The sequence below is a fragment of the Balaenoptera acutorostrata genome, chromosome 3, assembly GCF_949987535.1.
Source record: "Balaenoptera acutorostrata chromosome 3, mBalAcu1.1, whole genome shotgun sequence".
NCBI lineage: Eukaryota > Metazoa > Chordata > Mammalia > Artiodactyla > Balaenopteridae > Balaenoptera > Balaenoptera acutorostrata.
The window spans coordinates 68,213,902-68,241,780 of NC_080066.1; the positions used below are offsets into that span (position 1 = coordinate 68,213,902).

The 27,879-nt window shown below is 36.1% G+C and overlaps 2 protein-coding genes across 2 annotated transcripts in view; both read right to left on the minus strand.

Moving 5' to 3' along the window:
• NOX5 (NADPH oxidase 5) overlaps window positions 1-26,108 on the minus strand; it is an 89,789-nt gene extending 63,681 nt beyond the window's left edge. Inside the window, exon 1 of the mRNA XM_057544312.1 lies at window positions 26,032-26,108. The gene's annotated coding sequence lies outside the window, so the exon portion shown is untranslated. The remainder of the gene's footprint in view (window positions 1-26,031) is intronic.
• SPESP1 (sperm equatorial segment protein 1) lies at window positions 1,556-26,171 on the minus strand. Its single transcript, XM_057544313.1, has 2 exons — window positions 26,050-26,171; window positions 1,556-2,701 (listed from the first exon to the last, which is right to left on the minus strand). The coding sequence occupies exons 1-2, from the start codon at window positions 26,117-26,119 to the stop codon at window positions 1,689-1,691; spliced, it is 1,083 nt and encodes a 360-aa protein (XP_057400296.1). The 5' UTR covers window positions 26,120-26,171; the 3' UTR covers window positions 1,556-1,688.
• Between the last annotated feature and the right edge of the window lie 1,708 nt (window positions 26,172-27,879).

Genomic DNA, 27,879 nt, shown 5'->3' on the forward strand with positions numbered 1-27,879 from the left:
GCGTCTGGAGCCTGTGCTCCGCAACAGGAGAGGCCGCGATAGTGAGAGGCCTGCGCACCGCGATGAAGAGTGGCCCCCGCTCGCCGCAACTAGAGAGAGCCCTCGCACAGAAGCGAAGACCCAACACAGCCAAAAATAAATAAATAAATTAAAAAAAAAAAAAAGCAACAGTAGTAAACAGTAAAAGTGCTATTATGAAACAAAACCTTTGTAGTCCTTTTTGTAATATAGCTAATTGTGTGTGAATTATTTTTGATCCCTGCTACTCCCTCAGTCACCATATCCATTCAATCACCAAATCTTGTTGATTCTACCTCTTAACTGCCACTTCTTTCCATCTTAGTCCAAGCTAAATTTGGCCTGCACACAGTACACTTCAACTTTTGCCTACTTTCAAAACCGTAGCCAGAGTGGGTTTTTTTTTTTTTAACACAAATTTGATCATACCTAGCCTTTGCTTAAAATCTACTAATGGCTTCTCATTGATCATGAGATAAAGGCGAAAATCTTTAATATGCAATTTGAGGCCTTGCAAGATCTATTCCAACCCTGTGTACCTTACCAGCTCCACCTTAAGATGCTCTCCATTGCCCTTCTATACTCCAGCTACTTCTTGAACTTGCCATACTCATTCTCAACTCAGAGCATTCACACATGCTGTTCTCTCTTTCTGGAATGCTCCCTTCTCCCTTACACACACCCTCATCCTTCAGATCTCACTTTAAATGCTACTTTCTCAGGATAGCTTTCCCATTATTCTTGGTCTTGGTGAGGTCAAATTTCTCATACTTTTATAACAACTGAAATTTAAAAATTGTTGAAGTTATGCCTGTCTTTGCTGCTATAATACGATTTCAAAGAGAGAAGGAACTAAGTATCCCCAAATCCAGCATTTTGTCCTGCACATAGTAAAAGGTCAATAAATATTTATTAAACTATAAATGACTGACTTGATAAATGAATAAATAAATGAATTTAAATATAATACTGGTCAAATCATGAAACAGAATTACCTGTACCATAATTATAATATTACAGTTAACCTAAATGGTGTTAGTCATACTCCCAAATAAAAGATTTGCAAAGCTTCAGTGTATATGTATATAAACAAACAAAAAGAGAAAATAAGTGAGAATGATTTCATTACAAATCCCGTTTACAGTCCCTCACTGATACTCCAAAAGTATTTAACAACAAAGGAACAAGGATGTATCTTAATGTATCATCCACCTTTCAAAGGAGGCACATATATATTCAAATAAAAGTAGTTCTGATACATACTCCAACTATGCTATTCAGATAGAAAACTCAGATCCTCTGAAAGAGTAATAAAGACCACATATCCTAAAATTTTACATTTATATGCAATTATTTAAAACCAGCTACATATACAGACTGCATAAGTCTCTTAAGTCTTATAAAATGGATGAATTTACTAACCTATTCAAGTAAAATCAAAGCTTAAACATTTTATAGATTAGATCTTTATAACTTTTAAAATTAATGAGAAAAAACTACAAACTCCTGAACCAAAATTTTATTTTAAATTGTTAGGTTTTAGTGTATATGAAAACTTTTCATAATACATGACATATAAAGATGTTAGCACATTGAACTACAATAGAAAATATTTTTATACAACTTTTACATCACTAATATGCTTATTTCCCCTGTGAATGAATGCACAGTTAGCTTAGATCAACTTTGTCATGAATATCAAGTAGTTTTAAAAGTTTTATGTTATTGTTTAATAACTTCCTAATGAGGTTTTGAGTTTCTCCTTGACTTACACATAATATTTTTTTTAATATATTGAATACTGCAGTAGCTTTTCCTCTCATCTCTGGTGGAACATATTTAATATCTAAATACTCAGGTAATGTAGATCTAGAATTATACAGCATGTTAATAACAGTTTCAATGTCATCAACTCCATCACTGCTTTGTCCTAGTGGTAACATCTGGGATTTATACATTTTTTCTAATTTATGTTCTGCTGCTGCTGCTAGAGCAAGGCTTCTTTTTAGGTGTTCTTTAGAGGCTCGAATGTCTGCTCTATATTCTGGCTTGAAGCTCTCAGGAAGAGGTACCTGTTGCACCTGTGAACCAATATCTGCAATTTTTTTCAAAATGTCTTCATTATACAAATGGTGTGGTTCAGGATTTTCCATTTCATAGTCGCCTGAGAGCTGAGGAACATCTTCTTCTGTGGCAGTATCCAAGTCAGTGTTCCTACTTAAAGAGGTGACACCTTGACTTGTAAATGATTCAGTAACACTTGGCAATTGCTTTGGTGTCTCAGTTTGACGTACAGTTGGCTCTGGCTCTGGCTCTTCTTTCTCAATATAAGGTTCTTTTGCATGTAAAACAACAGAAATGTTATTTGGTTTAATTGACCAGAAAGCTGTACTTTTAGTATGTTTTTTCTTCTCTATTTCTAGTGTTAAGCCCCTAGTAGGGAAAGCTGTAGTTTCTTCACTGACAGGATTGATTAAAACATCATTCTCGGCTGGAGCTTCATCACGTGTAAACTTTACCTCCTTAAATTTTGATACCCTCGATCCTACAAAATCAGCATTATTTGGAGACTTTGATTTTTTCTGACGACCTGGCTCCTTAGTGGGAACACTTAGTACTAGGTTCTGCAAAACTTGTACGTAATGATTCAAGTTTTGTTCTTCGTCAGGCGTCACAGTTATTCCTTAAGGCAAAAAACCAAACAATAAGTAACATTTATTATTATGTATGTCATATTGACAGAATCTACTCACCTAAATTTACTTCATATGCCATCACTTAAAAGTTGAGATAAAGAACCAAGAAATAAAGCACCTTTGACACAGTCAACTCTCATTTACAGGAACAAAATTATTTCTTCAGATTCTTATTAAAACAGATGAGCAAAATTAGTGCAAAAGTTACATATTAACACAATTCTCTATATCTCTTTGCTTTTACTCTCCCATATAGCTTATGGTTCAGTAGGCAACTTATTAAAACAAAATTCTTGGTTATGTTCTCTAACACAGCGGTGTGCCGTAGTAGGCTTACAGTGGCTCACCAGAGCCAATTATTAAATTTTTAGGAATTTTGTGAGCCAGATGGTAAACACAGACATTGTTAAAAATTAAATTATCTGAATTTACAATTATGTATTCAAAACAAGGTAATATTCAAAACTTATCACTTTTATTTTATTTCATTTTACTATTATTTATGCTCTTGAGGTTATTTACATCTAGTATGTTATAAATGCTATATAATGGTATGCCACTGTTTATCTCTTTCCCCTCCCTGAAGAGTGATGTCAAGTAGGTAGTTTGAAATCAACCATGGTGAGAGTATCTGCCTCACGTAAATGGGCAAACGCTGTAAGTCAGGGTGTACCCACCTCTCGGAAAAGCCAGTTGTTAAACATTTACCAGTGTACCACTGCCTTCAACCCAGCAAAAATCTAACTACAGCCTGTGGGTCACATCCACTCAAATATTTTCATAAATAAAGTTTTTTTGGAACTCAGTCAGTCTTGCCCCTTTGTTTATGTATTGTGTATGGCTGCTTTTGGCTGCAGCAGTAGAGTTGAATAGTTGGAACAGAGACGATATGGCCTACAAAGCTGAAAATACAACCTGGCCCTTTACAGAAAAAGTTTACTGATTCCTGGTTTAAATCATCAACATTTTACTCTTACAACAAAATGGCAGTTCTATTTATACTGGTATTTTGCAGTATCTGAGTGGTGAAGCCTCTCATTTCCAATGTGGAAAACGGAAAAGATTATTGAATAACATATTCTGAAATTCTGCTCAACTCCCCAACTCCAGAGTCAGAAGTTTATAATTTTAAGTGCTAGGATTTTGTGTTACAAGTAATTTTGAATTGACTTCGCCACTATCATGGATACAAACTGATTTAATTCAAGGAAGTAAGTCACTTTTTCCCAAACACTAATGAATAACTTCTATCTGAACCCTCCCTCTGCAGGCAAAATGAAATAACAAACTTTCTGCTCAGGAGGCACTTTTATTCAGCTCTTTGGCAAGCACAAAATAGTCCAAAAACGATTTACCTCCTCTCTTCCTTAACTCATCTGTTACAACTTAGAAAGACCAGATGGAATTTTAATCAAAATTGAAATTATATTTCTAAATTTTAAAAATCTTAACCAGAACAGTTTAGTGAGTCAAAATGATAGTGGAAAGACACTAGACTTGTCTACTAGAGATCTAGATTCTAAAAGGAGACTCTGCGTATTATGTCATGTTCAGAAAAGTCTTGCATACCCCGAGGTCCATTTGATGATGATGGGTGAAAAAAGAAAGATATAGAATATAAGGTAGATTTATATATTATCCTTATAATTTTTATGAATCAGTGACATAGCATCATACATTTGTCTGTGAATTGAGAACATTTTTTAATGGATTAGAAGCATGACATACCAAATTCATGTGGGCATTTGCCCCAGAGGAGAGGGAATGGGACTGAAGTTGGTTATTAAAGGGGTCATTAGACTTATCTATAATGTTTTACTCTCTAAGCACACACACACAATCACTTAACATAGTAAACCATTAAAAGTCACATTTTAAAAAGGAAAATAACTTATTTATGTATTCTTATATTTATAAAATGCATTGTCCTGAATCTAGAGTTTTCCTGAAGGAAAATATTAAGTAAAATGAATTTGTAGCCTAGTGCAGTCAAAAAACCTTTCATTCTGGTCCTGGTTCTACCAGTTTCTAGCATCATGACCTTAGGTAACTACCTAATTTCTCTGAACATGTACTTAACTATGAAATTAAGATACTATATCTGCCCTTTTATCTCACAGAACTAAATAAATTAGTTATTTGAAAACACTTGAAAAGCTACAGAGCACTATATAAGATAATATTATTCTCTATGAAGGCAAAACTGGTTACATTTCTCATTTTAAAATATAAATTTAAATCCCTAAAAAGAAATAGGTTTTGGATTCTATTTAGTAAAAAGACACTAGAAGCTCTCCTGCTAAAGATAAGGAACAAGATCAGAATACTAATATCTCCATTACTATTTAACATCATGTTGGAGGTATCAGTCAATGTAATTAGATAAGATAACTAGAAGCATGAGAATTGGGAAGAAAAAGATAAAACTATCTTTATATGCAGATGATATAATTATACATCGAGACAACACAAAAGAATCCATTGAAAAGCTACTACATGGAGTAAGAGAATTTAGTAAAGTAGCACGTTATAAAATCAACACACAAAAATCAATATACAAATATAAACCAGTTAGAAGATAAAATGAGAAAGAAGATGCTATTATGATAACAAAAAATGAAAGAAAATATCAAATCATAAATTTAAAAAGACATGTCCAAAATTTATATGAGGAATTATACTAGGCTGAATATAGACATCCAGAGATCAGGTCCTAATCCCTGGAACCTGTAAATGTTACCTTACAAATAAACGAGTCACAGGTATGAAATATACAGTATGGGGAATATAGTTATAATATATAGTTATAATTATGTAATATCTTTGTATGGTGACTAGACTCATGGTGGTGATCATTTTGAAATGTACAGAAATATCCAATCACTGTACTATGTAACAGGAACTAACATAGTGCTGTAGGTCAATTATACTTCAAAAACAAACAAACAAACAAACTCACAGAAAAAAGAGATTAGATCTATGGTTACCAGAGGTGGGGGTGGGCGGGAGGGGGAATTGGATGAAGGCAGTCAAAAGGTACAAATTTCCAGTTATAAGATAAGGACTAGGGATGTAATGTACAATACGCTAAATATAACGCTGACGTACATTATATATGAAAGTTGTTAAGAGAGTAAATCCTAAGAGTTCTCTTCACAAGGAAAATTTTTTTTCTCTATTTCTTTAATTTGTATCTATATGAGATGACAGATGTTCACTAAACTTACTGTGGTAATCATTTCATGATGTATGTAAGTCAAATCACTATTCTGTATACCTTAAACTTATACAGTGCTGTATGTCAATTATAACTCAATAAAACTGGTGGTGGGGGGAACAGAGAGGTAGATAAACAAAAATTTTTTAAAAGAAAAGAAAAAAGGGTCCGTGCAGATGTGATTAAGTTAGGGATCTTGACAAAGGAGATTAACCTGGATTAGCTGGGAAGGATCTAAATCCAGTGTTTTTATAAGAGAGAGACAGAGCGATATTTGAAACACACACAGAAGAGGAGAAAGTAACACAGAAGAGGAGGCAGAGATTAGAGTGAAGCGGCCATAAGGTAAAGAATGAGAGACAAGGAAAATAGTTTCTCCTAGAGCTTGCAGAGGGACCACAACTCTGCCCTACACCTTAATATTGGCTCAGTAAAGCTGATTTTAGATTTCTAGCCTCTAGAACTGTGAGAGAATAAATTTCTGTTGTTTTGAGACACCAACTTTGTGGTAATTTGTTATAGCAGTCACAGAAAACTGATATAGGAATATAGTAAAATCTTCTGAAAGACATAATGAAAACTTCAACAAATAGACATACCATGTTCTAAGACCAGAAGATTCAAAATAAAGATGCTCAGATGTCAGATTCTCTGTTAATTTTACACTTAATATGCTCCTAGTAAAATATCATTAATATGTTAATAATATTAATGAAGTTATAAAAATAGATTATAAAGTTCATTTGAACAGAGTAAGAATAGCCAGAAAGACAAGAGGCTAGCCCTATTATACATTAAAATATATTACAAAGCCTCTATTATAAAAATAGTATAGCATTGTACATGAATAGACAGATGAATGGAACAGAAAATACAGAAATAGATGCAACTGCATATTGAAATACAGCTAAAGGTGAGGGAAGGTTTCAATTTATGAATTATTCCAGCTAATAAATGAAGAAGCCATTTATAATTAGAATATAATTATTTTGCAATGTATCAATGATTATTTACATCACAAAAGACACAATCAGACATATGCTTCCTGATAAAAGAACACAGTACCACCTATGAAGTGGCCTCCAAAAAAGGTCAAACCTGAATCTAACAAGTTTCTCTAGATCTAACTAACAATGTATGGAAAGTACAAGAGACAACAAAAGAAAATATAAAGTACACCATGGGCATATACTCAGCAAAATCTAGACTACGGGAAACTATAGGACATATGATCCAATTTCCTCAACAACTGCAAGGGGAAAAATAGAGATGAAGGAGAAACTACAGATTAAAAGAGAATTAACAGACATATCAATGAATTACATGCATGAATCTTATTTGAATCTGAATTCAATTAAACTGGAAAAGAGAGAATCAGGAAAGTCTGAACACTGACCAGATATTTGATAATATTAAGAAACTATTATCTTTTTAGGTGTGAAATTCACATTTTGTAGTTTTTTAAGGTACTTATATTTTAGTGCTTTATATTGAAATATTTACTGATAAAATTATGTGATGTCTGGAATTTGCTTCTAAATAATCCAAGTCTTAGGAGTTGGGGAGAGGGACCAAGCCTTGGGGAGAGGGATCAAGGAGGTATGGTGGAAAGGAATGTGGGTGGAAATATCAATGAAACAAGATTAATCATAGGTTAATAATAGTTGAAACTGGTTATAGATATATGAAGATTATACCATTCTTTCTACTTGTGTATATATTTAAACTTCTCCATGATAAAATGTTTTTAAAAACCTGTTTTGGAAAAATTTCAATTCTGGGCAACTATTCACAAGCAAATCTAAAGTCTGCAACCAACAGTGGTTTAAATGCTTCTTAAAAGACATTGCTATTAGATTACAGTCTGCTAAACATTCAATTTTTAATTAACTTGTCTCTTCTCAAAGTAGTATATAGGATACCCAGGTCACTATTAGGCAAATTAGACTGTCAAAGGACAGAAATAGGTGATACTTATTGCTAGTTGATTCCTAAAAGAACTGAAGTACTCATAATCCCTTTATACTGAAACTCAGGCAACACTAAAAATCCTGTTCATGGCTGCCTAAAAACAGAGCACCCTACCTTCTACCTTGCTTTTCCTCCCCTCTTCATGTACTCTTTGTCTATACACTGGTCTATTGTTAAATCCATCCTCTCCGCACACACTTCCCACCTCCTGCTTTTTTCCTCCAAAAACATCTACATATTTCATATTGACTGGTCTTGCCAGTCAATTTGATCATTATAAAATTGTTCACAAAGCATCTGAAAAAGAATAGATATATGTATATGTATAACTGAATCACTTTGCTGTATACCTGAAACTAACACAACATTGTAAATCAACTATACTCCAATATAAAATAAAAAATTTTTTTAAATGTTCACAAAGCAAGGTAGTAAAAGATAATCAAGGCTCAAATATCCCTACAAATGGCCCTGGCTGCTGTGAAAATCTGCTATTCCCCATTCTTCAGGAGGTGCTAGAAAGATGAACAAAATTCAAATTCTTACAAAGACCAGACTACTCTGCTAGAAGTTTGGTTATTATACTTTGGATATTTGCTGTCTACACTGGTGTACTTTATAATATTCCCTCTATGTTCACCAGTTAGTGATCCAACCAAACACTGCAATGTCTTAGAATGTGGCTAAAGTAAGAATCTCTTCCACCCTGAGAAGCCATAATGCTGCCTGGAAAGTGCCTCAACTAAGCAGGATGGCTACCTGCTAATGCAGGCTTGAGGTTTAACAGGAATCACAGATATGGAGATTATATCAATAGCTGAGCTTGGGACTGTCTGCACTTTTCTTCTTGAAATAGTACAGGGAGAATTAGTCACATGACAGAAATAACAGAAAAGTAAACAAAATAGTAAAACTGTAGGAACAAAAGTAGCATGAAATCTGAAGGGGAAATTGGAAAACAGTGATTGAAAAGACCATAACAGCTCTGACTGACTGAGCGATTACTATGTGCCAGGCACTATACTAAAGGCTTTGGATGTGAAATGTTTTTTTAAATTAATAAATTAATTAATTAATTAATTAATTTATTTATTTATGGCTGTGTTGGCTCTTTGCTGCTGCGAGCGGTCTTTCTCTAGTTGCAGTGAGCGGGGGTTACTCTTCGTTGCAGTGCACGGGCTTCTCATTGCAGTGGCTTCTCTTGTTGTGGAACACGGGCTCTAGGCGTGCGGGCTTCAGTAGTTGTGGCTCACGGGCTTCAGTAGTTGTGGCTCGTGGGCTCTAGAGTGCAGGCTCAGTAGTTGTGGCACACGGGCTTAGGTGCTCCGCAGCATGTGGGATCTTCCCAGACCAGGGCTCGAACCCGTGTCCCCTGCATTGGCAGGCGGATTCTTAACCACTGCGCCACCAGAGAAGTCCAGTGAAGTGTTTTTATAAAGAGGAAAAGGAGGACACCTAGAAAGGATAAGTAATTTGCCTGATATTATATTTAATTTATAAGTGGTAATAAGGGATTCAAACACAGGCTGCCTTACTTCAAGCAGGTACACATAACAACTACACAATGTTGTCATAAAAAGATGACACTAGGATGCTGGCAAAATAGTAAAAGTATGATAATAAAATTGTTCTGAAGGAATACAGCTCTATTTTTAAATACACGTGAATACTAAAATATCATAAATAAATAGGTAAAATATACAAAATTTTGCTCTACTGTCAACTGGACCAAAATATATCCCTTTCATGTATTAAGATGTATTGGCAATATTAAAAATAACTGATCCAAATTTAACATGTTTTCTTTCTTTCTCTCTTTCCTTCTCTCTCTCTCTCTCTCTCTCTCTCCTTCCCACACCACGCTGTGGGATCTTACTTCCCTGACCAGGGATCAAACCTGCGCCCCCTGCAGTGAAAGCACAGTCTTAACCAGTGGACCACCAGGGAAGTCCCTAACGTTTTCTTAACACACGTATGGGTAGGAACTGACAGTCAATGACCTACGAAGGAATATATTCACTTCAGACAGAGGTAAAAAAGCAAATTAATTGATTTTGAGTTTATTCTGAGGAAAATAATAAAATCATGATTTAAAATGAGTAATGAAATATAAAACTTCAATCAACAAACAATACATTCAAAATACACACTTCCTCCTCACAGAATCGTCAATTAAAGGAGGAAGAAGAGGGTTAAGGAATAACATAAAAGTCAATTAGCATGAAAACTTGCTAAAATTCACTATCCATAAACAAACGCCAAGTTAAAAACAATTTTTCTTTTACCAATTAGGCAAAAAAAATTTTTAAACAATAAAACCTAGGATTGTCATGTGCGTATGTTACTTCTTTAGTAAAAGAAGTAACTTCCTTACTTTCTGATCCCCAGATCTTTCATTAGTCTCTCTCTAGCATGCTGGTCTTTTCTTTATAAAACTTGGGATAATTTTGACTATGTATATATTTAATGTTTGCTAACTGCTACATATTATAAGCTCTTTGAGAGCTGTGACCATGTCTGCTTTGTTTTCTGTTTCCCCTGTTCTAACCAGTGCCTAGCACCATAGTAGACAGTCAAAAGGCATCTGTTAAATGAATGATTAAATGAATGAACCAAATGCTGGCAAGTATGTAAATTAATTGTACTTCCCATAACTTACCTTAAGGAAATAATCACACGCAAAAAAATTTCTAAAGAAGAATGCTGTAGAGGAAAACTAAACTCCATGTTATGTTTAAGATAAATCTGCTGGTCTAAAGACTGTTTTTTATTGTTTCTTTGTTTTGGTTTGGTTTAAGTTTGCTTTTTGTTTGTTTGCTTTTGGATAATAGTCCAAAAATAATTAGGGAGAAAATCTGGACAAGTAAAAACAGTTCTTATTTTAGGCAAAGCAGGCAGTTTTTTTATAATAAAAGATACTGCTTTAACCATATTTTTCTAAATTTCTACATCTGAAGTTTATCTAAAACAACATCATAAACATTGTCGTTAAACAGCTCCAATTTTCAGGAAGCCCCCGAACTTCTAACTGGTTCTTACTAAAGGGCATAATATAAGTTGAGATCACATAAATTTAACTGAATTTGTTTATGTTCTATTAATTTTCTTTTATTGGATTTTATCAATCTCTAAAATAACATCACATTAACATAACTTTAAGAAAATTATAATCTTAGGCAATGTTAAAATATCTTCATGGTTTCTCTATTACATATTTTAAAGTATACAATTTAACGGTTTTTAGTATAGCCACAGTTGTGGAACCATTACCACAATCTAAATTTAAAACATCACCCCAAAAAGAGGCCCACCCCTACCCCTCAGCCCTAGGCAACCACTAATCTACTTTCTGTCTCTCTATGAAATGCCTATTCAAGACATTTCATATAAATGAAATCATACAATATGTGTTCTTTTGTGACTAGCTTTTTTCACTTAGCATAATATTTTCAAGGTCATCCATGTTGTAGCATATATCAGTATGCCATTCATTTTTATGGCCAAATAATAGACCATTGTACGGATGTAACGTATTTTGTTTATTCATTCATCAGTTGATGGACATTTGGGTCATTTCTACTTTTTAGTGATTATAAGTGATGCTGCTATGAACATTCATGTACAAGTTTTTGTGTGGATGTATTAATACATTTTCATTTCTCTTGAGTACATGCCTAGGAGTGGAACTGACACTATGTTTAATCCTTTCAAGAACTACCAAAGCAGTTGCATTCTCACCAGCAGTATATGAGGGTTCTAATTTCTCCATATGATTCCAATACTTGTTATTGTCTGTCCTTTTGATATGGCCATCTCTGTGGGTGTGAAGTCCTATCTCACTGTGGTTTTGACTCGCATTTCTCTAACAGCTAATGATATTAAGCATCTTTCCATGAGCCTGTTGACCATTTGTATATCTGTTTTAGAGAAGTGTCTATTCTGAGTTTCCCCAGCTTTTAATTGAGTTGCTTTATTATTATTGAGTCGTAAGAATTCTTTATATATTCTGGAGACCAGTCCCTTATCATTTATATGATCTGAAAATATTTTCTCCTACTCTGTGAGTTCTCTTTTATTTATTTATTTATTTATGGCTGCGTTGGGTCTTCGTTTCTGTGCGAGGGCTTTCTCTACTTGCAGCGAGCGGGGGCCACTCTTCATTGTAGTGCGCGGGCCTCTCACTATCGCGGCCTCTCTTGTTGCAGAGCACAGGCTCCAGACGCGCAGGCTCAGTAGTTGTGGGGCACGGGCTTAGTTGCTCTGCAGCATGTGGGATCTTCCCAGACCAGGGCTCGAACCCGTGTCCCCTGCATTGGCAGGCAGATTCTCAACCACTGCGCCACCACGGAAGCCCCTGTAAGTTGTCTTTTTACTTTCTTAAAGTTATCATTTGTAGCACAGAAGTTTTAAATTTTGATATAGTTCAATTTATCTTTTTTTTTTCTTTTGTTGCTTATGCTTCTGGTGTCATATCTAAGAAACCACTGCCAAATCCAAGGACACAAAGATCTACACCTACATTTTCATCTAAGAGTTTTATAGTTTTAGCTCTTACATTAGATCTATGATCCAGCTTGAGTTAATTTTTGTATGTGGTTTGAGGTAAGGGTCTAACTTCATTTTCTTTTCCTTGTGTCCGAGCACCATTTGCTGAAAAGACTCTTCTTTTCCCCACTGAATTGTCTTGGCATCCTTGTTGAAAATCAATTGACCATAAGTGTAAGAGTTCCTTTCTGGACTCTCAATTCAATCCCATTAATATATATGTCTATTCTTTATTTTTTTTTTTTAATGTGTGGCACACTTTTATATTTTCTATTCTCTTCTTTCTTTTTAAATTTAATTTTTATTTTATACTGGAGTATACTTGATTTACAATACTGTGTTAGTTTCCGGTATACAGCAAAGTGATTCAGTTATATGTATATATACACCTCTATTCTTTTTCAGATTCTTTTCCCATATAAGTCATTACAGATTATTGAGTAGGGTTTCCTGTGCTATACAGTAGGTCTTTGTCGATTATCTATTTTATATATAGTAGTGTGTATATGTTAATCCCAAACTCCTATATGTATATGTCTAATCTTATGCCAGTACTACACGGTCTTGATTACTGCAGCTGTAATACTAAATTTCGAAATCTCCTTGAACTTTGTTCTTTTTCAGGATTGTTATGGGTATCTGGGTCTCTTGCAACTCCATAGCAATTTTAGTATCAGTTTGTTAATTTCTACAAAAAAAGCAGGCTAGGATTTTGATAGGGACTGTGTTGAATGTGTAGATCAATTTGAGGAGTATTGCCATGCTATATACATTTTATAACATCTTTCAAGTTATATATATTTACATAACTACAATCATACTATACATACTACTATACTTGATCAGTGTTTAAAAAATTTTTTTATTAAGATATGCCTCATACATTTTTAAGTCATTAAATTTTCTTGGCCTTGAAGCCACAAATCCAAGAATCTGGAACATTATTTTTCATCTGAAGAGTAAGCAACACAAATAAATTATTTTTCATTTTACCTCCTAAGACTAAATGTTGCAAATGAAATTTACAAAGTAAGATTATTTTGGACCAGGAAAGCAGAAGACCTGGTGTGTAAGTCCTTGGCTTCTAACATTGTCTTTGGGAATGTTTTTATCTACTCCATTCTTTTCAAGAACCACATAGGGCAAGAAGAGAATTTAAGGTAGCAACCAGCAACAACTGGTAAACCTACCAATAAGCAAATAAATTTAAGGAGAAAGTATAATTCTATATATATATTAAGCACATATAAAAGGTTAAATTCACTTGGCTTTGGAGCATCAAGTTCTCTTTATCCTGTGTGGTATAGCCATCAGGATCAGTTGGGAGTGCTCCTTAGTGTGAATGGACCATCTTGACACATTTCATTGACTTCTGAAACAATATGGTAGCTTATCTTCTAATATGTGAATCCTGTTGGCAGGGGAGCCTCTGGGATAGCAGCAAAAGAATCATGAGCCTGTCTATAAATACTCTACAGGAAGAAAGTATGGTCTTTTTGTAAGCATTGATTTGTATTTGTTTTTGTGTATGGAAACCCTTTTGCTTACCTTAGGAACATAAATAAAATTAAATGTAAATAATATCTTTAAATATTAGAATAAAATTCACCTAAGTATTCATTATTTGAAAAATAGGTCTTATATTTTTGAGTTTCATTATGACTCATAGGCTTTTTACAGTCTTAACTTATAATATTATCTTTTCTTTTTTTATGTTCAAATGGTCACAATTTAGTCAGTTGGAGCCACTGTAAGCTGCCTCTTGTGTCCTTTTGAGGGAGCCTCTGAATTTTCAAAACATCCTTGCTTGCTATCTGGCAGTTACTGCTGCCTGCCTCCCTCCCATCTCCTACCCCACTTCTACCCTTACCCCTCCAATCTGTACTTTATCTGCCTAAGTATAATCTGCCTAAGAAAATCAGGTATCCTTTCAAGAAATTCTGGTTTCTTTTAGTGGAACACAATATTAGAGACAAAAGTCTGTGGGCTAGAGGTGCATTTCAAGATTGGCTTTATGGACTGACATTGTTCTTAGGCCATTTTAGTCAACAGAACTAGAAAATATATATGTAAAGACATTAATTTTTACTGTTCTTTTCCAACTGAATTTTAACATTAAGGCACACTTACTTTAATTTTAAACCCCTTATCTAAATTATAACTGCATTCCTTTTTGTAACACGATAAACCATACAACTATTACTGTAGCTGAAAATCTTGATTAAAACTGGTATAATTATTGGTTCTGTCAATAACAACTTATTAATGTTAAAACTTAGCATAAAAGTATTTACACAATAACAAGGTTAAATATTACAATTGCCTTTGTATAATTTTACTACATTCTACTCCAATTAATGAACAGTCAAATTATCTTGTTTGGGGTTACTTGTAATTTTTTAAATTGTTTTGTTGTTAAATATACAGTTATCTGATGTATTCTCTATTCTAATTCTTTAATTTTAATTTGAGATTGTTGATGTTTTAACTGACAATTCTTTCTTGGTAGCAGCATTACAATACTAGAGTTTAAGGGAAGGCTGTTTTTTTTTTTTTTTTTTTTCAAACATCTTTATTGAAGTATAATTGCCTTACAATAGTGTGTTAGCATCTGCTTTATAACAAAGTGAATCTGTTATACATATACAATATGTTCCCATTTCTCTTCCCTCTTGCATCTCCCTCCCTCCCACCCTCCCCATCCCACCCCTCTAGGTGGTCACAAAGCACCGAGCTGATCTCCCTGTGCTGTGCGGCTGCTTCCCACTAGTTATCTATTTTACATTTGGTAGTGTATATATGTCCATGACACTCTCTTACCCTGTCACATCTCACCCCACCCCCTCCCCATATCCTCAAGTCCATTCTCTAGTAGGTCTGTGTCTTTATTCCCGTCTTGCCACTAGGTTCTTCATGGCCTTTTTTTTTTTTTTTTTCCTTAGATTCCATATATATGTGTTAGCATACTGTATTTGTTTTTCTCTTTCTGACTTACTTCACTCTGTATGACAGACTCTAACTCCATCCACCTCATTACAAATACCTCCATTTCATTTCTTTTTATGGCTGAGTAATATTCCATTGTATATATGTGCCACATCTTCTTTATCCATTCATCTGTCAATGGACATTTAGGTTGCTTCCATGTCCTGGCTATTGTAAATAGAGCTGCAGTGAACATTTTGGTACATGACTCTTTTTGACCTATGGTTTTCTCAGGGTATATGCCCAGTAGTGGGATTGCTGGGTCGTATGGTAGTTCTATTTGTAGTTTTTTAAGGAACCTCCATACTGTTCTCCATAGTGGCTGTATCAATTTACATTCCCACCAACAGTGCAAGAGTGTTCCCTTTCCTCCACACCCTCTCCAGCATTTATTGCTTCTAGATTTTTTGATGATGGCCATTCTGACCGGTGTGAGATGATATCTCATTGTAGTTTTGATTTGCATTTCTCTAATGATTAATGATGTTGAGCATTCTTTCATGTGTCTGTAGGCCATCTGTATATCTTCTTTGGAGAAATATCTATTTAGATCTTCTGCCCATTTTTGGATTGGGTTGTTCGTTTTTTTGTTATTGAGCTGCATGAGCTGCTTGTAAATCTTGGAGATTAATCCTTTGTCAGTTGCTTCATTTGCAAATATTTTCTCCCATTCTGAGGGTTGTCTTTTGGTCTTGTTTATGGTTTCCTTTGCTGTGCAAAAGCTTTTCAGTTTCATTAGGTCCCATTTGTTTATTTGTGTACTTATTTCCATTTCTCTGGGAGCTGGGTCAAAAAGAATCTTGCTGTGATGTATGTCATAGAGTGTTCATGGCTGTTTTTTATTAGTATACTTTATCAGATGGATGAAAAATATAAGCAGTTTGATCTGTCACTGTCAAGAATTTTATTTGATTAACCTAATGACTCATGTGGTTATGTGCATAACCTTTCTATACAAGGTTATGCATGTACTACAAACCTTTCTTTTTTATACAAGTTCTTTCTGGTAAACCCAGTTTTGTATGTGCAAGAAATTTAGAAAATTCCAGTCATTTAAATTTCTATGCAAGATTTTATATATTTGCATACATTAAAATATAATGCTTGTAAACTAGTTGGTAATATTTTGTTTCTTGGTTTAGGCACTGGTTACACAGGAGCATTAACTATAAAAATTCATTAAGCCATACATTGTGATTGTGCACTTTACTCTACATATATTATATATTTAAAATCTCATTTTTGTAACTGTTTTGCATTATAGTTACTAGACATTAACACAGATTTTAAAAAATCATTTTTAAAGAACCAGAATTTATAAAATTTAATTTTATCAAAGATGTTATTTTCATTTTAGTTAGCAGAGCTAACTGAAGACATATATAAACCAAGAGTTATATTTACCAGTTTCATTATGCCATAACTTTTATTACTTTAAAGAGGAAGTTAATATAAAATTTCTTAAATTTAAGATTATGAATCTGAAAATAGAACTCATAAGATTTTTCTTCTTCTACCAAAGAGTTGGGAGTGGTTTGGTTCCCCATCACAGCTAAGAAACTATGGTTTATGTGACCAAAGATATTGTAAATTTTTTTTAATTAAAAAATATGATTTTTAGGTTTAGTTACTCATTTTAAGCTATAAATAATGGTTTTAACATATGTAAATTAACTGGCTTATTTTATTTGCTCAAGAAACTGCATAAAAAACCACTCCAAGAAAACTTAGTGCTCTGTTATCTGTGCAAATATACTGTACACTAATCAAGTTTTGAAAATGATATTGGGAAGTCCCAAGTTCTTAAAAATGCACCATTAAGCACCAATTAAAATATCTAATTGCATGAATATATCTAATTGAATAAAACTTCACTTGGTAATAGGTGTGAAAAAAAAATTTCTTCTACAACATCTATTTAAAAGAATGGAAATATATAAATGTATTTTTTGTAAACATCCCGAAGGCTACACCTTTATCTGTTTCTGGAGAGATTTTCTAATCAGTAAAGCTAAAATGCACTAAGTGTTTTAACTAACAATTTTTTCCAGAAAAACCTTACTCTCAAAAAAAGGGTGGGGGGAGAGTTTTTATGCTCCTAAAAAGTGACAGCATGCCAAAAATTACAATAAAACGTAATGACAGTAATAAAATGCTAACATTAAAAAGCTTATTTAGAAACACACCTACTTCCTTTGAGACTAAAATTTTAAAAAAGGAAAAAACATGTCACCCTAAATCTTGGCCAAAGAACCAATAGTTTCTAAGCCGAATAAAGAGGAAAACTAAACCACTCCCACTTCTTCTTTGGTTAAAAAAGGGCAGGGGGGGGTTGATTTCTTTTAAAAGATATATAACCTCAAATTTGGGAGCTTTAATATGAAAAATCTTTACTTCAAAGGGTAATAAAATATAGGGTTATAATAAAAGTAGGTAATTTTAATATATCTTTGGGAAGTTCCTTATTTAATGTAACAATTTAAAATTTCAGAAGAATATTGGTCAATTTTAGGTCTTTTTAAAACTTTTACTCTTAAGAAAGTATTTTTATGAGTTTTACTTGTATGGTGATTGTGTAGTTATCACAGAATACAAAACTGGAAAGCAAATAGGGCACATCCAAATCTATGCAGAATTTGGGTTTTTGCACTTGAGGTCCATATAGCTAAACTTTTCAAGAACTGTATTGAACAACACATAAATAAAATGTGAATATGGGATTTCACTTGAAATGTGTTATAAACCAAACACTTGGTATCTTAAAAACTGGTTATTATAAAACTTATACAATACTGTAAAGTCACAAGGACCAACAGAATTCTTCCATTAAAATGTTCTGTGTAGAGTCTTTACCTTTTATAGTTCTCTGATAATACTTAATATGAATTGTATTTTACTTTGACATTAACTTGGTTATAATTACTGACATTCTTAATTATGAACCTGCAAACTAAAACAATTTTAGATTAATAGCATAGGTATTTATCTAAAGATTTTTAAAAGAAAAAAACTTGAGGTTTGGCATCAAACTGATTTTAAAGTAAAAAGAATGTTGCTAGTAAAATAATGTATAACGGTTAATTGCCTATAATAATTAAAAATTAAAGGACAATTTTAGATAAACTCTCAAAATACTGAATTTATTTACAGTCTCTCTAAATTATTTAGAGTACTATGAATCACTACTCAGATAAAATTCTATCTAAATAACTTAAATAGATATCTGATAGTCAATTAGGACTTCTCTCTCCTTTCCAACAACTAGTACCTTATACACAAACTGGAAAATAATATAGACAAAAGCACTGTAAGCTTAATTCCAACATATTTTGAACAAAATAAAAACAAGTCATCACATAATTCCCATGCATGTCCTACTTAGGTATCTTGTTTACTTGTAAAACACACTGCCTCTTCCATAAGCCCCAAATAAAATGTTTTAAAACAATGTATCTGGACTTCCTCTTCCAAAAAGACAGAAAACATGTATTTTTCCCCATATCCTTACTACTAAGCACAGTTAAAACCCCTGAACATTATATGCAAGACAAGCATGAGATAAGAAGACTTGGAAAGGTGGAGAGAGGAAGAGAGACCAACTAGGGACTTCAGGACCTGAGCAATGACACAGCAGTGAATTCCCTGGGTTTTCTTTTTGCCACATATACCCTAGACTGGGGACTGGAGATGCTGGCAATCCAGAAGCACCAATGGACACAGACAAAAAAGGCTCCAAGAAAAGACTGCTCTCTGCATAGCCAAAGGACCAGGAAAAGAATAGCCGAGCAAGACAGAAAATTTTTTAAGAAGCCAAAACCACAGAAAACACTGCAATCCTACCCCTCCACCAGCAAAGGCTGAGTGGAGAACATAGACTTTCACCCTCATCAAGCTTCACTGAGCTGCCCCGACCCCTCTGCCCTTATCCCACAGAAATGCCACTGAAAGTGTGAATACCTCTTCTCTTCAAGTAGAGAAGACTAAGTAAGGAGCTAGGACTTTCTTCTCCACCCTGTGGTAACAACGCAACACTCCCCATCCACCAGTGAAGTGGTGTCAGAGGTCTATTTAAATCTGTAGCAGAAGAGCTAAAGAGATGTAAGAGATGATACAGATGTTTAAATTATCTGACAGGGATTTAGAAGTAGCCATCATAAAAATGCTTCAACAAGCAATTATGGACATGTTTGAAACAAATGAAAAATAGAAAGTCTTAGCAAATAAATAGAAAATCTCAGCAAAGAAATAGAATATATAAGGATGAATTCAATTTTAGAACTGAACAACACAATAACTGAAATGAAAAACTCAATGGGTAGGCTCAACAGCAGAAAAGAGGAAAGAAGCAGTGAAGTGGAAGACAGAACAATAGCAATTACCCAATCTGAATAACAGAGAAAAAATGAAAAAAAAAAAAAATTGAACAGAGCCTCAGGGTCTTGTGAGACTACAATGAAAAGATCTAACATTCATGTCATCTGAGCCTTGAAAGGAAAAAAGAAAAAGGCTAAGTCTGAAAAAGCATTCAAAGATTCATTAATGTCTGAAAATTTCCCAAATTTGGCAAAAGACATGAATTTACAGATTCAAGAAGCTGAGTGAATCTCAAACAGAATAAACCCAAAGAAATCCATGTCAATACATATCATGGTCAAACTTCTGAAAACTCTAAAGACAAAGAAAAAAATCTTGAAAGAAGCAAGTTAAATGACAATTTGAATTCTCATGAGAAATCATGAAGGTCAGAAGGAGATGGCATAATATTTCTCAAGTGTTAAAAGGAAAAGGACTGTCAACCTAGGAATTCTTTATCAAGGGAAAATATCCTTCAGGAATGAAAGAATAATCAAGACATCTCAGATGAAGGAAAATTAAGATAAGTTGTGGCCAGAAGACCTACCCTAAAAGAATGACTAAATGAAGCTCATTAAACAGAAAGGAAATGATAAAAGAAGGAATCCTGAACGTTGAGAAGGAAGAAAGAATAACGGAAGGAGGAAAAATATGGGTAAATTCAGTGAGCTTTTCTTTTCCTCTTGAGTTTTCCAAATTAAGTTTGAAAGTTGAAGCAAAAACTATAATACTATCTGATATGGTTCTCAAGGTATGTAAAAGAAATATATATGACAATTATATTATGAATGGGAGAGGGTAAAAGAACATAAAGGCAGGTAAGGTTTCTACATTTCACTGAAACTGGTAAAATGCTGATACCAATAGATTGTGATGTTATGTATACATAATGTAATACCTAGGCAGTACTAAGAAACACACTCAAAAACACTACAAGTCAAGATGGAATTCTAAAAAAATCTATCTCTCTCAATATAAGATGGCTGCTATCTGATCATGTGCTTAAAATGCAATTTATGTTTTAAAAAATTAAGGCCTTAAAGCCCAATAATATTGTTAATTTAAACAAAAAAATTGGTATAACATTAAATACCTGGTAAGTTAAAAGTAGTAGAAAAATGTTCCATATAACTGGGGGAAACCTAGTAGCTCAGTAAAGAAGGAAAGATCAATTTTTAAACTTTTCACATAATGACAAAAAAAATTAAAGTTCAATGGAATATGTCTGGTCATTGTGCTTTAAGAACTCATATGTTTTTACTTTGCCCTTGGCCTGTAATCTTGATACAGCAACTGGTGATTGCACCCAAAATTTAACCAAAATCATGGATGCTCATCTTTTAAAAGATTCAAATATAACTAGGATTTTTATTACCACAAGAGTGAAAACCAGAATGGCTTTATCAATAAAGAACTCATGTATATAAAGCTTAGCATACACGCACACACTGAATCATTTATAGGTGGGCCAGACTCTGGCTGAATGTCTTAACTTTGGAGAACAAATTGCTTGTATTTTCCATCCATGTCATGAAATGAGCTCACAAAGAATAGACTTCCCATACTCTACAGAAGTTAAATGTTGCAAGTAAGAATTAATACCTGAAAGCTGTCATCATGTAAGAACTGCCAGCTAAAACACCAACACCTTCAAATTAAAATGAACTTGAATAACTGAGCTGAAGTACTTCCAACTCAAATCAAAGTTGTAATAACTATGCTTCATTAGTGGTGTGTACTCAAAAGATGATCACAAAAAGAAACATTGCATCTTGTTATTCTTCCAGCAGTTTTCCTATAATTTGTTAACTCAAATTTTAATTTTTGCTGGCAGGTAAAACAAACAAGTAATTATGTTTATATTAATTAAATGTCCTTGTTAAAGAAATGTAATGTTAGGGTTGGGGATAGGGGCAATAGGGAGAGAGGCTGGTAAAAGGGTACAAACTTTCAGTTACAAGAAAAATAAAGCCTGAGGATCTAATGTATAATATGGTGACAACAGTTGATGATACATACAAAAATGTAAAGATGGGGTTTCCCTGGTGGCGCAGTGGTTGGGAATCTGCCTGCCAATGCAGGGGATGCGGGTTTGAGCCCTGGTCTAGGAGGATCCCACATGCTGCGGAGCAGCTGGGCCCGTGAGCCACAATTACTGAGCCTGCGCATCTGGAGCCTGTGCTCCGCAGCAAGAGAGGCTGCGATAGTGAGAGGCCCGCGCACCGCGATGTAGAGTGGCCCCCGCTTGCCACAACTAGAGAAAGCCCTCGCACAGAAACGAAGACCCAACACAGCCATAAATAAATAAATAAATAAATAAATAAATAAATAAATCATGACACAAATTAAGCAATGTGAATACCATCAAGCTTTAAAAAATAAAAAATAAATGTAAAGATGTGAGGTGATATGTGTTAATTAACTCAATGGTGGGAATTCTTTCACAACATACACATATGTCAAATCATCACATTGTACACTTTAAATATATTATAATTTTATTAGTCAATTATGCCTCAATGAAGCTGAAAAAAAAAGAAGAAATATAACTTGATGGCTTTGCACTTCTTGGTATTTATGTTTTTGGGTAGTGTCTTTCTTCCCCCACTGAATACAGGCTCTCCCTATGTGATTGTCTTGGCCTGTTATAGGACATTAGCAAATCTGACACTGCATAGGCTTTATAAGAGCTTGCGTACAGGGGGCTTATAAAGCTCCCTCTTGGAAGCAAGCTGCCATGGTATAAAGACACTTGGGCTAGACTACTCAAAGATGAGAAGTCATGTAGAGAAAGACCCTGGAATACGAGCAGCCATGTTGGATGTTCTCATCCAAGTTGAGCTTCCTCAACTCTACCATATGAAGCAAAACTGCCCAGCTGAGTCCAGACAACCCACAGAATCGTGAGAAATAATAAAATTTGGGGATGGTCTTCTATGCTGCAACAGATAACCAAAACAGCTTCACTAAATTATATTTTGAAAAAGGAATACAAATTTAGTTTAGGTAAAGAGTTAAAAATCAGAAAGTTATCCAATGAGTAATGTTAAAATTTAATCAGAACCAAAACAAATTCATGACCTTGAAATATATCTCTTCTAGTTCTGTTGAGTAAAATAACCTAAATAATAATATCACCCAGCACTGATATGCATCCCAGGTACTTTGGTCTCTAATACCATGTTCTACTTTGTCTCCTCAAAAGGATGGCTAATCCCATTCAGAACACAGAATATACGAAGTGGTCTTGATACAACTGGTTAATGTCAGGAAACAAGAAGTCTTTAAAAATACATGAGATCCTGGGCTTCCCTGGTGGTGCAGTGGTTGAGAATCCGCTTGCCAATGCAGGGGACACGGGTTCGAGCCCTGGTCTGGGAAGATCCCACATGCCGCGGAGCAACTGGGCCCGTGAGCCACAACTACTGAGCCTGCGCGTCTGGAGCCTGTGCTCCGCAACAAGAGAGGCCGCGATAGTGAGAGGCCCGCGCACCGCGATGAAGAGTGGACCCCGCTCACCGCAACTAGAGAAAGCCCTCGCACAGAAACGAAGACCCAACACAGTCAAAAATAAATAAATAAATAAATAAATTTATTAAAAAAAAAATACATGAGATCCTGTCAAAAGAACACAGAAGACAGCTCAAAAGAACAGAAAAACAGAACTTTTTCCCCATAAAATATTAATAGACAGGCTAATGAAACTACTATACCTCCAAAGGCCACCCTCTGGACCTTCGCATTAGAAGACATGCTCCTCATTATCTAAAACATTAATGAAGTGTGTCATGATATTCCGTTCACAGGTTTGAAAGACTCTCCGAAGTGCCATGGCCTTGGTCCTTGAAACAGTGAAAAGTGAACTTGCAGCACCAGAACCAAGCGAATTTTACCTTTTTAATGTTCTTGAAATAAAAGGAATCTGCTTTTCCTTCCAATTTTTCCTTTTCAACTCCATCAATTGCCAATAGATTTGAATAATTATTGCCTTACTACTACTTCCCTTGCCTTCTGTGGTCCATTAGGACAAAAGCCGTCCTAAAGACAAAAAAGACTCACATATCGAGCCTTCTTTTAACACAAACCTAGAGAACCAAGTTAAGAGTTTTTGTTACCCTATTAAAACAATCCTCTATCATTACCTCTACTCTTGCTGATTTATCCAAAGAGATGACTAGGAAAAAACAAGTTATTCATGAGATACCAAAAAAAAGGCCCTAAAACTAATATTTCACATTCTTGCGTTTATAGCTTCAGGCCCATGAATATCTAGTGACTTAAAATTATAAAAGGCAAATTATATAATTTATTTTAATAGTAGTTAATAGTACTTAAATATATAACTATTATGTTAATATTACTTGAGAAGTTACACTTTTTTAAAAAAGCAAAAAGTATTCTCTTTAAAAAGAAAAAAAGCAAGTTGTACAATGCAATGCATTAAAGAGGCATGATTTTTAAAGCTGAAAAAATACAACTAAAACTAAGGAAAAATCAAATATAAGGAAATTAATTAAATGTATATAAATTTAAGTACATAGTAAAAAGATGTTTATCCTGCATCATCAGGATCTATGTGTATGTAGACGAGTGTAGACTGCTGTACACCCAACTCTCAAAAAGAGTATAAGGTATACTTAAAAGGTATGAGTAGTTACAAGAAGTACTTGTAACTAAAACGTTATGAGTAATTACAAGAAGTACTGATGTTTTCAACAACTATAATTACTTAATACATACCTGTGATGTTTGTATAAGATAACCTCAAAACTGTCTTGTATTCTAAAAAAAAAAATTGTTAAAGATGCACTTTTCATTATGAAAACCTATATGCCTTTACTTTGGCATGAGAGCATTTCTTTTATATGACTCTCTTGCCAACACTGTTGGAACACTGGACATACAAAATAAAGAATACATAACTGACTTAAATCAAACACAATGATAAGCCTAGTTTCACAGAGAAAGTAGCCATGTTAAGACAATTATCCTCTTCAGTATGTTCTGTTCCTTTACCACAAAAAAGATAAATTTTACAAAGACTTTTGTTTAAAACAACTATCATAAGGGCTAGTATTGAAAGGGTCAACTTTAGTTATCTAGGGCACTTTATTCAGAACTTTATCCACTACTATTTATGACTTAGGTTGTGCTGTGTTTTCATTTTTGAAATCTAATTTTTAACTAAGACCTTCTAACAAGTCTGAAATACAGCTCTGCATAGCTAGCGTGTACCTTAGTACTTTTTTCACACCTACCAGTTAAATTTTATTTAGTTAGATAGTTAAATGAAACCCCAACATTACTAGATGCTACAATAAACTACCGTTAGACTAGATGAACAGGCCTCATGGTCCCATCTGGAATATCAGCTATCAGACACAAACACCTCGAGGTGTCCGTGTGATGTTAATAGTCTCAGCACCCCTGAATATGACCTTATTAGTTTTCAGCCATCGGGGGGGGGGACAAGTGGGAAGCTGTAGTTCTGCTCAGCTAGGGTTTTGAATCCTGTGCACCCGACGATGCTCTGTGGAAGTGCATAGGAGGTCAGCGAGCGTCCCAGACAGCTGCCCGCAATCCACACGCTCCCCCTGTTTAACCACAGGCTCAAACTCTTTCTGTAAAGGGCCAGAGAGCAAATAGTTCAGGCTTTGCAGCCCATCCTGTCTCCGTGGCAACTACTGGACTCTGCTGTTAAAAGGCGGGAAAGCAGCCTGGACAATACACAAAAGAATGAGCTGGCTGTGTTCCAGGAAAACTTAACGAACAATGAAATTGGAATTTCGTACTTTTGCGCAAGTCACGAAAGATCACATTTCACATTCACGGCTAAAAATGTGAAAACCATGCCCAGCCAGCCAGCCAGCCAAACCAAAGCCGGCCGCCCGGGCCCTCTGGCCGCAGGTGGCCCACCCCGCTTTATCACAGCTGCAGCGACTCTCCGGTAAACGGGGCCAGGGGAGCAAGGACCGTCTCCGCCGGGGTGAAGAGGTCACCCCCGCAGCCCCAGGGACCCAGCCCGGCGCAGCCCGGTCACGTTTGGGATCCACTGCCTGGATCACTGCCTGGTCGCGCGCAGGTGGGGTCTGAGTAGGACAGGGACACACCTCAGTACCAGAGGTAGGGCCCCTGGACAGTGGGGCTGGGGAGGCACGCAGGACCAAGAAAAAGAAGAGCCGGGTCTCGGACGGGCCCTGAAACCCGGGAAGTTCCCCCAGCAGTGTCCCCTGGGGTGGCTGCTACCTCGGGCCGGTCACTCACTCCGATACGACGGCACGGACGAAGGCCATAGCAACAGCGCAACTAGAAGGACTGCGAACTTCATGGGCATCGTCCGCAGCACTCCGCCATGCGTCGGGAACGTCCTGGGGCCGCCAGGCCGGTTACCTCAGGCCGAAAGCGGAGGGCGTCGGCGGCTGACGCTCCTACCTCAGGGCCGCGGGCGCCAGGCAACGGTTGCCTCCAGCGCGCAAGCGCAGAAACGGTGGATGAGGGGCGCGCGAAAGGCCGTGGCCCCGCCCGCTCTTAGCGCCGCGCAGAGGGGGCGGGGTCGCGGCGCCTCGCCCCTCCCCCGTGCACATGCTTGCTGAGGCTTCGCAGGCCTCCGAAAGTCTTGACACCCCGGGGGAATACTGGGGCTTTAAGGGTGGGTGTGTGGTGGTGTCGGCCCATGCGGGAAACTGGACTTGTAGCTGTGCCTAAAACAAGGCCTCTGCGAAGAAGGAAGTGTCTGATGGACGAGATCGATAAATAACCTGGCCATTACAACAGCGTGGAAGTGCTGTAATGGGGAAACCCTAGGCACTGTGCAGAACAGAGGAGGGGCCCCCTATTCCAAAGGGCAGGGATCGGGGAGGTTGCCTAGATGTAGGAAAGCTTGGAGCTCCCCAAGAACTGAAAATAGTTCAGTCTAATTGCAAGGGCGGGGGAGGGGCAGTTGTTGGAGGTGAGGGAGGAGAGCTAGGTAGAAGCATTAAAGCCGCCTTAAGGGGCTTTTTTTCAAAAGATTGCATTACATTTTTTGGAAAAGACAAAACTATAGCTGTAGAGAATAGATCAGTGGTCTTCAGGGGTTAGGGATGGGGAAGGGCTTGACTATAAAGGGATAACATGAGGGGTTTGGGGGGGAGGGTGATGGATTGTTGTGATGGCCTCAGAATCTATACGTGTGTTAAAAGTCACAGAACTGTAGAATCAATTTTACTGTATGGTAATTTTTTAAATTTACAGACACCCATACCTCTGCCTCAGGAAGCAAGGGGCTTGGAGTTTATTCTGAGGCAGTGGGGAAAGACTGCAAGGTTATGAGCTGGGAAAGGTGTAATTCGATTTGCACTTCAGAAAGCTTACTATCCTTGCAGTGTCAAGAGTGGGTTGGAGGGGGAATTCCCTGGTGGTCCCATAGTTAGGACTCAGGGCTTTCACTGCTGTTGCCTGGGTTCGATCCCTGGTCAGGGAACTAAGATCCTGCAAGCCATGAAGCATGGCAAAAAACAAAAACAAAAACAAAACTGGGTTGGAGGGAAGCAAAACTAGAGGCAGGTAACCAAGTTAGGAGCCTGATCCAGTAATCCAGGCACCATTCATTGATACAGACCTGAACTCATAGTGACAGAGGACATGGGACATGTGGACTGATTTGAGAGACGTTTAGAGCTAGAATCAACAAGACTGGGAAATTAATTGAAAGTGAGGAATGAGAGACATGAATGCTCATGCCTCTAGCTTGGTCACCTCACATGTGGTGTGAAATGGGGGATACAGGGGTGGCAGGGGTGGAGGAAGAAGGTAAGTTTAGTTTCAACATTGTTCTATTGAGATGGGCTTGGGACTTCCTACTGGAGTGGCCTGTCCAGTGAGCAGATGGGCATAGGGCTCTGGAGGGAGCTGAGAATGGAGCTGGAGGTTTAGGAGGCATCAGCATTTAGAAGCAGGCATGTATGAGATTGCCTGAGGAGATGTAAGCAGGTAGGTTAGGGGGTCCCAGGAGAAGGAGAACCAGGAATGGCTTCGACATAAGAGAAGCCATTTTGGCCTAAACCACTTTGTGATCTAAGCCTGGCCACAATGCTTGCCCTTAAGCAGGTCTCA